The sequence below is a fragment of the Labrus mixtus genome, chromosome 15 (assembly GCF_963584025.1).
Source record: "Labrus mixtus chromosome 15, fLabMix1.1, whole genome shotgun sequence".
In the NCBI taxonomy this organism is placed as follows: domain Eukaryota; kingdom Metazoa; phylum Chordata; class Actinopteri; order Labriformes; family Labridae; genus Labrus; species Labrus mixtus.
Genome location: NC_083626.1, coordinates 5,875,824 through 5,887,356, shown reverse-complemented (window position 1 = coordinate 5,887,356; position 11,533 = coordinate 5,875,824). Strand labels below are relative to the sequence as shown.

The window sequence follows — 11,533 nt, the reverse complement described above, 5'->3', positions numbered from 1 at the left end:
ACTCGTACACACGTTCAAATCACAGACTACTATTATTATTATTATTTTGTTTAATAAATATATTTTATTTTTATATTTTGTGTTGCATTATGTCCTATTTTAAAAGTCTAACTGCACATAATAGCCTTGCATACAGGTTTTATTTTTTGTTAGTCTCGGACATTTTCTGTTATAACGAGTTACATTTTCAGAGAAAGAGAAGTCACACAAAAACGTACCCAACAAGCCAAATTTCTCATGACTTTATTTGTTTAATCAGTGAAGCACAACAATGAAAATTAATTATTCCGACACTCTGAATCGATGTAAACGCACCCGTCTATTTCTCGGTAGTTGGATGATAGTTGGCGAGCTCACTGTCGCCCTCTAATGGATCCAGATAATGCATCTAAAATGGACTCGATATATATAAAAGACCTCATAAAGAGATAAAAAGACAACAGAAGTGCTTTAAACAATAAATATTTTTTTGTCAACTGAGACTTTATTATCAATGTAATTTTTCCATTCGTCCTTCCCTTAACTGTGATCAATCAACCTGCTTGAGAATTTCCTGAAGAAACACTTTGTGTAAATCTCAAAACACAGAGAAAGGGATGTGAAAGAGTATTTTTGTGTTCATGTGTGTACAGGTGCTACAGCTTAGATTATTAAGCATCAGTCTGCTGTAAAAGCTTCCTCTTCAGCTCCTCATTCTCTCTTTGCAGCAGTTTATTCTAAAAGGAAAAGAAAAGAATGGTAAATACTGGATGTGTTATAAAAGGCACCCCACATAAATTTGCATATTGATGGAGCTAGTAGAAGATCCCCTTTTCTTCAGCCATTGATGTTGTATTTTTGTTCTGACAGTGAACAAAAGAGCTCAAATGTAGAAAACCCAGATGAAAGAAGAACTAACCTTATGTCTGAGTGCTTCCACTTTCAGATCTCGGTTTCCCCTGGTGTTTTTCTCAGTTTTTGAAGCTCGGCAGGCGTCCCCGATTAAGGACACCAGCACATGAGACTGAAGAATATTTAGAAATGTGAATAAAACACAGACTTGCTCCTGTAGGAAATGCATTGACACTAGATGTGTACTGTGAATACTCACAAACTTCGTGCTCTGGAACAGATAACAGTAGTACGTGTCTGCAGCAGGGTTTTGCGCCACAAAGCCAAAGACTTTGGGTGAAGTTGGGATCACGGCACAGAAGGAAATGCTGGTCAGAGGGCACGAGTACACCAAAAACTGAGGGGAGGAAACACAATGAGAACGTGGAATGTGATCAGACAAGGCCAGAGGACATCAAGAATTAAATAGTATATATCATTGCGCTTATTATATGATGATGAGAAAACACAAACTTCACACACCTTGGTTTTGTTTTCTAAAATGTCTATCCCGCTCATCGTCAGGAAGAAATGGACTTTGCTCTTCTTCGCTGCCTTTTCTAAGTTGTGATTCTGTGGTTTCTGGGGATGACAGCGGATTGATTGCATCTTTGAAGCCATCATTATGTAGTTATACATTTTTATAAACAGCCATTATAGTGATTACAAACTTTCTCCTTCTGTTTCCCAAATTTAACCATTTAAAAACATTTTTAAAAATGTAGCTTTCAACACTAATGACTGAAACCTTTATTGGCCCTCTGGGAATTTGCCAATGGCATAGAAACACAAAACAAACAAACACATACAAGACAGCACATAAAAACAAAAAAACATTTAAAATAAACAGAACAAATTCAAATACATCATTAAAGCATCACATGATAAGAGTGCAGAGTTCATACTGTATGATCAGAGTTTATTAAGCTGCTGAATACTGTGTGGTACAAAGGATGCAAGGCCTCTTTTCTTTTAGTCTTCATCCTGGTCATTCTGTTCCTTCACCCTGAAGTCAAGAGTTCATACTCTGACCACAAGGGGTGCAGAGGGTCCGCTGTAATCTAGTTGGCTAGATTCAGGGTGCACTGGTCCGACATTCATTCAGCTGATGAATGTTCAAACACTATGAAAAAGCTATACTGCAGTTAAAAAACAGGGACTTATATTGTCATGTAAGAAGAAAAAACATTCAACTAAAAAGGAAGGTTGAGGCTGATGCTAACCTTTAAGTCCTGATTGGCGTCATCCAGGGTCTGCAGTCCACCAGGGCGACCCACCTTAACTCGGCCAAGAAACTTAAAGTGGAGAAAGAAATACACATGAAAGACAACACTGAACCCAACAGGCTGTGCATTAAGCTGTGTTTTAAACGTGAGGCTTAAAGCAAATAATAGCAAAAAAAAAATCCAATAAGATAAGTGGATAACTGAGTGGGGTCTACTCAACACAGTCCGGGGCTCCAAGAGTTCATAGGGTCCCTAACCCAGAGCCTCTGCTTATATAACTGTAAACACTGCTTGTGAGAAAATCAATGAAACAACTCAAATTGACCTCAGGAAGTTGCTCAATTGCCACAAAGAGACATAAAATAAACACAAACTCTTGCAAAACACAAAGGGGACTCAAATCGCAACAAAAGACCCAAAACAACAACCAGAACATGCAAACTGACCACGCAGTTAAGCAAAAACTACAAACACTGCATGACTACTAACATTAAATATTACTCTGAGCAAGCAGACATTTAATGTGGCTTCAATTCCAACATCTCAAGTACCTCATGTTGTTCTTCATTTTCTACACTTGCACTGACATTGCCTGACTAACAGGAGTGTTTACCTTCAACGAGAAGGAGATCTCGTTATCGTCTTCTGAAATGTCGCTCATTGTGACACAGCTGCCGGAAACAAAACGTAACCCTGGAGCGAGATGTAGAGATGTGTCTTAGAGATGTTTGGTGTTAAAATCAATATTTAAACCACCTGATCATTTAGAAACTCCTTATGTGTATCTTACCTTTTGAAAGAGGGACTGGGCTTCTTGTTGAATATCGAAGGCTGCAGTGTAAAGTCTGTTGGAGTTAATCAGTAACGGTTGTTTCTTCCTTATTGCCCTTATCAGATAAACAGGTTGATCCTGGAAATATTTTCAATACACAAAGATAGGTCGACAGCAAGGTTTGAAAATAACATTTGGTGGAAAATATCATTGGTGTTCCCTAAAGAAATACTGACACACTGAACCACACACACACTAGATGTTAAATATTAGTGATTTTTGTCAAGAGTGAAAATGTAAAGATCTTTGATATTTGACTTATTTTGAACTGTATGATGCAGGTGTGTTCCCCGTTAGATAACATCACTCTGTTCAGAACAGAGCTGCCTTCTGTCTCAAGGTATTCATCACTCTGCTCCTTCTTTGACTTCACACAGCAAGAGCTGAATAAACAACAACTGTAGTGTTGTTATTTTCTTTACTTTTTGTTCTCTTCTGAACCCGATGTTAGGGTTGATGTGTCATTTCTTCACAGTTTCTTCTCTCAGCAACATATTTTAACTTACAAAAAATATAAATTCAAGTCAAGATTAAAAGTGTTTTGCTCTGATAAGAACTGGAGGCAGCTGCTGTTCATTTAAGTGTTCTAACAAATACAGCACAGGTTAGAAGTTTAAACAGAGAATTAAAAAAAACAACACACACAAGGAAGTTCCATACGGATTGTTTTTAATCTGCGTGCCACATCATCAATGCTCAGTAATATATAACTTGATATATATATTTGCATTAGCAAGATCTTACAATGTCAACGTCTGAGTCATAAGCTGGTGGACGGCGTTATGGTCGACAATGACGTCAAGCAACAAATGGTGGAAGATGACGATTGTGGGTTTGAGTCGACGTGAAGCGAAGCCTAAAACAGACGGAAAAGTCCAACACCTGATTGTTCCCACTAAAAGTTTAGATTACAGTAAATCTTTAAAGCCAGCAACAGAAAAAAACCCACAGTGTTTTAAAGAGGAGATGAAGAGTTTAGACTCATTATTGATCACTTGTACAAAAAAACACACTTTGCAATGATTAGAACAGATCCCCAAACAAGCATCATGTGAATAACCAGGAGTTTATCTGCACTACACTCGAGAGCCTCTTACTGACTCAATGAATGGGGAAGCTGGAAACTCTGACTTTATCGCATTGCTGATTTTTTATCGGTTTGTTTTAGGCTCAGTGTTGCTGCAGATGTATGTGGAGGAAGGACAGACAGACAGGTGGTGAGTGGACTCTGAAGTGAACTGTAGAAGAGAGCACAGATAGATCCCTTTATGTGAATGAGGGGAGGAACAGCTGAGATGAAGAAGACCATCCACTCAGTTAGAAACAGACAGCATAGAGCCAGCCTCCTGAAGATGTTTCGTTTCAAGAGGCGATATGTGATGGTTATAATCAAGGCTCTATTCCATCAGTTTCTATCTGTTTCGGAGTCTATGAGTCGTTGACGGACATGCTCTCCATGGCGTTGGGCAGGTCTCCTCCCTGCTTCTTCTTCTTTCCTCCTCCTCCTCCGTCCTGCTGTTTCTTGGCTTTCTTGGACATCTCCTGATCTATAGGAGCCGGCTTGACGAACTTGATGATCTCCGTCAAACCTGGAGGAGAGAGAGGGGACAGAAAGTTCTATATTGGTTACATTTTTAGTAGAAGCTATTTGTTGTCATTGTTTTAATAACGAGCACACAACATGTTGTATCATCTAGCACTGTTTACCAGGAGGCATGAAGTCCCTGAGCTTCTCTGGGATGACGATTCCCTCTTCGGTTTGGTAATTCTCCAGGATGGCACACATCACTCGTGTGGTGGCACACATGGTTGCGTTCAACATGTGCACAAACTCCGCCTACAAGACAAAGAGGGAGAGGACGTTTTAGAGGATAAAGCTACAGAAGGAAAGAACAGCAACAGAGGTGTTCATCAGTGCAACAGAGGCAAACTCACCTTGTCCATCATCTTTTTGGTCTGCCCGTAGCGGATGCGGAGGCGTCTGGCCTGATAGTCGGTGCAGTTTGAGCAGGAGACCAGCTCTCTGAACGCACTGGAGCCGGGGAACCAGGCCTCCAGATCGAGCTTCTTACTGGCTGCATGATTCAGAGCACCTACAGAGACATGCATAAGTCAAGGGTTTAGTCGAGTTAGCGCTCTCAGCTCTGCAGGAAACTCGCCTCCTGGTTTCTGTATTTGTACTGATACACATGACAAGAAATCCCCTCAGTGTGACTAATTTATGATTAATCAATGCCTCAACAGAGAATGATTTTGAGTGACTAATCATTAAGTAAAAACATCTGAATATTAAGAATGCATCTTTCCCAAAGCTAAAACTGTCCCTTCACATTTTATCTTACAAAAGAGAAACATTCTGATATTTAAGAAGCTGGACCAGGGACCACTTTTACTTTTTGATTGAATAAAGGACTTTAAAAGACCAGTGTTTAGGATTTAGTGCCCCCTAGTGGTGCATTTGCAGATTGAAACCAAGGGCCTCTTTCAGTTTTTTTTTTAACATACTTTATTAGTCCCTGAGAGAAATTCTGGTTTTACACTCTGTTATTTAGAGACATGCTTCTCACACACATGTACAAACAGGACCTGTGGACCTGTATTAGTGGAGAGATGTCAGAGTGGGGCTGCTACACACTGCTACAAAGGGAGTGTGGCAGAGCTGCTGGGGGTTTGTTGCCTTGCTCAAGGGGGCACCTCGGCAGTGCTCAGGAAGTGCCCTGGCACCTCTCCAGCTACCAGAACCAACTTCCAGATTTTTTGGTTCACACCTGGACTTCAACCGGTGACCCTTCAGTTCCCAACCCAAGTCCCTACAGACTGAGCTACTGCTGTTGTGTCTACAGAAAGAAGCAACTGTAAATCTGCAGGACTCTATTAAACAAAATGTGTATGTCATTTATTGTGTGTTGTTGTCGTTTCTTTTTGTAAAACAAAAGATGACAAAGTGGAGCGCTGAATGAAAAGATCAAAGACAGGACTTTCACCTCAGAGATAAGCGGTCAAAACTTAACGTTGAGTCATCATTTAAGTCCAAAGCTATTCAAACTGAAACCCACACAATGTTTATGTGGTTAAATGTTCACAGTTTGGTTTAATTAAGGCGCCAACACTACTCAGCTTCATAGAAAACAAACAGCAGCCTCTGAGCTAAAAGAGAAAGAGCCTGTTTCTATGTACACATGTTATTGCAAGTCTATGGCTACCATCTAGATACACCTCAGCCAATGTTTGGTCTGTTTGTTCTGCTCTCTGACAGCATGGCAGACACAACTTCATAATGTCCCTGACTGCTTCAGCTCTTCCAAGGCCGAGTTGATTTAGTCCCTTAACAGTAAGTGAATAAAGAGTAGAAATCTCCTGAAGCGATCAGTGGTTTGTCTGTGGCTCATTCTCTCTGTCCTGTTAAACGTTCAAAACTCTTTGTGTATCGGATCATTTCAACAACAGATGCACTGATTCACTTATTGTTCCAGTTCTGATCCGAGTCTGATACATATTTAGCGATACTGACATTTTTAATATCATAACTAATAATGTTATTGTTGTTGTTGGTAACATGTGTAAGGCAAAGCTGTAATAAAAACAGCATTACATTGTGCTGGCTTTGCATACAAACAGGAAGCTGCAACAGCTGTCAGGTTTTTCAAATTAAATATTTTAAACTGAAGTGTAACTATTGTACTTTTGATCATATAGAAGGAGCAGCTCCATCTCATCTGAACGTCGTCATGGAGACGATTTGTGGACACTTCTTACAGTTCAGTCTGAACGTCTTCAAAGTGGGAATTAGCGAGCTGAGAACTTTTTTAACAGCCATTAATCGTTGACGTGGATAGGCGCCTTCAGTCCGATACCAGGTACACAAATTACGTCAAGATCGGATCGGTCCCATCTCTAATTTCAACAGCGTCAGAAGTGACCCGTTTCCATTGTACGCTGGTCAGACTCACCAGAGACGATGTTGACAATGCGATAAGGGATTCCTAGTGACTGGTAAAACTCTTCTGCCGTCCCGATCATCTCATCAAACATCTCCCAGGATTTGCCATCATGTGGGGAGGCATAGACGAACTGCTCAATCTGCAACAAACAGACAAACAACAGCAAAGACAACTATTAGATACATGCATTTTTATAAGTAGATAGATGAAAACAAATTGTGGGTTTTTATTTGAATGTTGCATTGACTGACAATAGAAATTTTACATGTCACTTCATTTGCCCCTCGACTGACCTTCTCAAACTGGTGCACCCTGAAGATCCCGCGGGTGTCTCGGCCATGCGAGCCCACTTCCTGCCTGAAGCAGGTGGAGAAACCTGCATAGCGGACGGGCATGTCCTCGGGTTTGAGCCACTCGTCCCTCAGGAAGGCTGCGATTGGCTGCTCAGAGGTGGCGATGAGGTACTTCTCATCGATGGCACTGTCGTCTGACTTCTCACTGCTCTTACCGATGACCTGAGGTGAACGCACGACAGGTACAGTGGTGAGAAATCCAGTAACAGAGTTTGTGAGGTCATGAAAAACCTCTGCAGGTTGTGGCTATAGACACTACATCTAGACAAACAGGGATGATGGGTCTTTGCTTCTGATGTGGCTGCTGTGCTAATGTTAAAGAGTAGAACAGCGCTCCCTTGTGGCTGATAACCTGAGTGATGTTTCATCATGTCAACAACAAAATTCAGGATATACAGTAAGCGCCCATTAAGAAATAGTGAAGTACTATAGAAGATTTAGGTTGTTTCATGATAGAGAGAGCAGCCGGTCATATCCTGTCATTCATTTATGATCCACACGGTATGTTGTGTGAGAGGGCTGGCTGAAAAGGTAACAGAATGACACAAAAACAATTAAAGAGTATTTACTGTATGCATTGTATAATGTGAAATGGCAAATGTATGTAAAATAATCTAATAGATTCTCAGTGATATAAACTGTTTTCCACTGCTTTGCTTTCCATGAACAGTGAGAGCAACATCTCCTGTATTATCAACAATGATTTGCTCTTTTCTTCCGAACGTGATATGTGAGGGCTGCTTGGACATCAGAGTGTCTAGTTTATAAACACTGATTTTATTATTGTTTGAGTTCCAAACTTCATAAAACATTTGTATCTTATTCTCATATTGTTCAGTGCTGCCCTCTGCAGGACTCTGCAGGACAGAACATTCTCCTTCACCAGTCAGGTTTAACAGATCTTTGCACACATACCAGTGAATAAAAGTTAACCACAGAAGAGAGTCAATACACGTTCTGACCTTGTAGAGCTCGTCGTCAAACTGGCTGAGCTGTGCCACTTCCTGCATAACCTCCTTCCTCATGAAGAAGGGTGTGTAGAGCATGGTGTATTTCTTGCTGTATAGGATCCTTAAGGCGTAATTGATCAGAGCCTGCTCCAGAAACACCAGCGGTCCCTGAACACAACAGAGGAGAGGACATCATCTCAACATTCTTAATATGCAGGTCAGAAAGCAGACGGGCTGTCAAAATTCTTATTAGGAAAGATAAAAGCTTTAAAAAGGAGAAGTTTGTCGCTCGCATGTGATAATACGTATATCTGAACTAACCTTCAGAAAGTAACCTCTGCTCCCGGCAACGACAGCGCCCCTCTCTCCATCAAAGCCATCGATCATGACCACCAGGTCAACGTGAGAGTACTTCTTCTGCACGCTGCAGTCTCCCCAGGTACGCTCCACCCTGTTGTCTGCGTCCTGCCAGGAGGAGAAACAAGAAATGTAAATTTAAGCTTAACAATTAACAGAAAACATTACTGGAAACTATTCTGGTTATTTGTTAGTAAAATAATTATTAACAATAGAGTAGAAATATTAAAAGTAGCTAAACACCATTAAAAAAAGAAAAAGAAGAACAGGCCTTTAGAGGTCCTTCTGCCTTCATATTCAAACTTATGCAAACATCGTATCTGTTGCAGTGAATTGATGCTGTGATTGGATCATAAATGTCTGCCTCAAAAAAAAAATTCTAATGCACATCAGCATTCTTTGAGCAAATTGAGTCTTCATTAAAACAAAAGTATGCATCCATTATTATAAAGTTAAGCACAATCTTTTCACAGCGTAAGGCAACATTCATATTTTTTACAAGAAGGCACTTCGTCTTCTTGATGGCAGTCCAATCAAACTGCAGAGTAAGTATACAAAGCTGAAAGGTTTCTTACTCTCTGCAAAGTGCACATTTTTATAATTTGGTTCCCTGCACACAACTATTTAAAGTCAGCCTCTTTTTCCAACCTGGTGTGCATGTTTCAAAGCACTTACCTCATCATTGCTGATGGGTACAGACGGGTGCAGAAGGTTGCCAATCTCCCTCAGGTACTCAAAGCGCTCTGCCTCCAGCTTTATCCTCTCACTGTCCATTTTCTCCACTGCCTCATCCACGAGCACACGCACCTTCTTGATCTGGGATACTGTGAGGGCCTGACACAGGAAAAAACAACAGGTTAGGAGAAGCGGAGAAAGAAACAGACATTTTCAGAATATAAAAACAGACGGTCATACCGACAATGTGTCAGCTGTTAGCGACTCCAGGTTCTGTGCTTCTTCAGGTACAGAATCATCATCTCCAACTGGTTCCTTTTTCTGCAATCACAATATAAAGTATGGTTACCGATCACATCAGGACAGTCAAAGATCTCCTCTCTCCTCTACATTACAAAAGACAACAAGCTGTCAGTCATTTGGTGTCCTGGTGGTCTCTTACTTTCATTTTCTCCCCAATGCTCTTGCTGCAGAGGTTCTTCGCTTTGTTGAGGTTGTCTGCAGTGAAGCGGCCTGTTAGGGGGTAAATGACAGTCGGTCAGTTCATGGGTATGTGTATGAGAGAGAGAGCTACAGTAGCACAACCAGTAACCTGGTGACAGGTGTTCATACCTGTGACAATTCGTCCATATTAAGTAAAAAATGTGATAAAAAGCAACAAATTAAAAAGCAACAATGTAGTGACAAAATCATTCTCATTATCAGTCTGGATCAAACAGAAACCTTGACTGCACTGCAGCGTGAGGCTGACTTGGCATGTTGTTGGATGGGATTGCATCAGATTGCACGTTACCGACCGGCTAAGCTAACCGGCGTTAGCACACATTGTGTTTGTGAAGCTGTCGAGAACATTATGCGAAAGCTTAGTCGACTAGTTATTGGTAGATATCTATCAGAAAACATATAAAGAGAAAGTACAGTTGAACGCGGAGGAAACCACATGGCTCATGGACATTTCTTGATGCTAGCCAAGCTAACATTAGCCCCACTGCGGTCTATTCTATCTATATGTGAGAACATCAAACCAAACCTCCTTTAAAACTTCTATTAAAAAATGTTGTCTGACGTTTTGACATAAGTCAGGTCATATACACAGTAAATTATATAAAAGGCTATTAAAATAATGTCAACTGTTGAGTTCGGCATACATGTATTACAAGTAGGGTGATAACATTTAACATAATTTGTTAACTTTTAGAAATGAATCAGCGGCTCCTGCAGTGAAGAGACCCGTCACCTGGCGTTGATGCGGGCGGAGCACGGGAGATAAAATACTTCTTAAATGTATCTTCTGTACACATTTTTCAGCAAATAAAATCGCCGAAGTAGAAGAATTACTACTGCTATTTCAAAAAACATTTCTATATTTGCGAATCAGATGTTTAAGATGGCTTTATTCTCAAAATGAAAAACAACAATGCAAGATTTTGAATGGAGTTTGGCGTGAGCTCAGATCCTGACGTCTGGCTAACGTTAGCATTAGCCACCGCGTTAACGTTAGCTCCTATGACTGAAGCGACAGGAATGAAGGGGGGCACTTACATTTTCTCCACTCTGTGTCCGCGGCGATAAGTTTGTCAACCAGTGTAACATCTTTAAATCTCTTCCTTTGAGTTTCGCGGATGATTTCTGGATCGCCGCCTTTGTCGGTACGAAACAGGTCCAAGTCGAGCACCATCTTTCCACGCCGTCACAGAGAGCCTGAATGCAGCGCACACTACGATGACGCCTCCACCGGGTTGCCAGATCTCCGTAGTGAAGTCGCTTAACCGGAATTTCACTTTGAGTAGCTACCGATTCATTTATGAAACCTGACTTCTTAATTACCTTATCTCTATTTTAAACACCGTTTGAGACACTAAAGATTAAATTATTTTGAGATATGCTTGATCCCCGAAATAAAATAAAATACGATTGAGATTACAGGTTTTCTACAGCCTGGCAACTTTTCTCCTCTCATCAGCAGAATCATCCATACAGCAGATGTTATGAATCATCGCATAGTAGGCTATTTATTTGTATGGACTAGAGCAGGTGTTCCCAAACTTTTCAGCTATAGACCCCCGAAAATAAGGGTGCCAGACCCCAACTGTCCCTGGAGGTGGTTGAGGCATAATGTAGCACACAGCCAAAAACACACTAATACCCAGAGGTGTAGTGGTGCATGAAGAAGAGAGGCTACTCTTCATTTTCCCCCAAAAGTTTATTTTAAGTGGCCCGTCCACCAAAGGACAAAAGGCCTCTGTTAAAAATAGTGACTTCTTAAGACTGCTCTTGCATATTTACTTAGTGCGTATTAGCCAATTAGAGACAGAGTAGAGAGGGTCAT

The 11,533-nt window shown here is 40.8% G+C and overlaps 2 protein-coding genes across 2 annotated transcripts; both read right to left on the bottom strand.

Moving 5' to 3' along the window:
- Window positions 1-227: 227 nt before the first annotated feature.
- On the bottom strand, window positions 228-3,040 carry LOC132990234 (PTB domain-containing engulfment adapter protein 1-like). Its single transcript, XM_061058376.1, has 7 exons — window positions 2,887-3,040; window positions 2,710-2,789; window positions 2,094-2,165; window positions 1,354-1,452; window positions 1,091-1,228; window positions 899-1,003; window positions 228-716 (listed from the first exon to the last, which is right to left on the bottom strand). Exons 2-7 carry the CDS (start codon window positions 2,755-2,757, stop codon window positions 651-653), a joined length of 528 nt encoding a protein of 175 aa, XP_060914359.1. The 5' UTR covers window positions 2,758-2,789; window positions 2,887-3,040; the 3' UTR covers window positions 228-650.
- A 540-nt stretch (window positions 3,041-3,580) lies between these two features.
- On the bottom strand, window positions 3,581-10,918 carry sars1 (seryl-tRNA synthetase 1). Its single transcript, XM_061057034.1, has 11 exons — window positions 10,747-10,918; window positions 9,647-9,717; window positions 9,445-9,525; window positions 9,205-9,363; window positions 8,494-8,637; window positions 8,185-8,340; window positions 7,163-7,384; window positions 6,879-7,008; window positions 4,864-5,021; window positions 4,636-4,765; window positions 3,581-4,517 (listed from the first exon to the last, which is right to left on the bottom strand). The coding sequence occupies exons 1-11, from the start codon at window positions 10,880-10,882 to the stop codon at window positions 4,357-4,359; spliced, it is 1,548 nt and encodes a 515-aa protein (XP_060913017.1). The 5' UTR covers window positions 10,883-10,918; the 3' UTR covers window positions 3,581-4,356.
- Window positions 10,919-11,533: the final 615 nt, after the last annotated feature.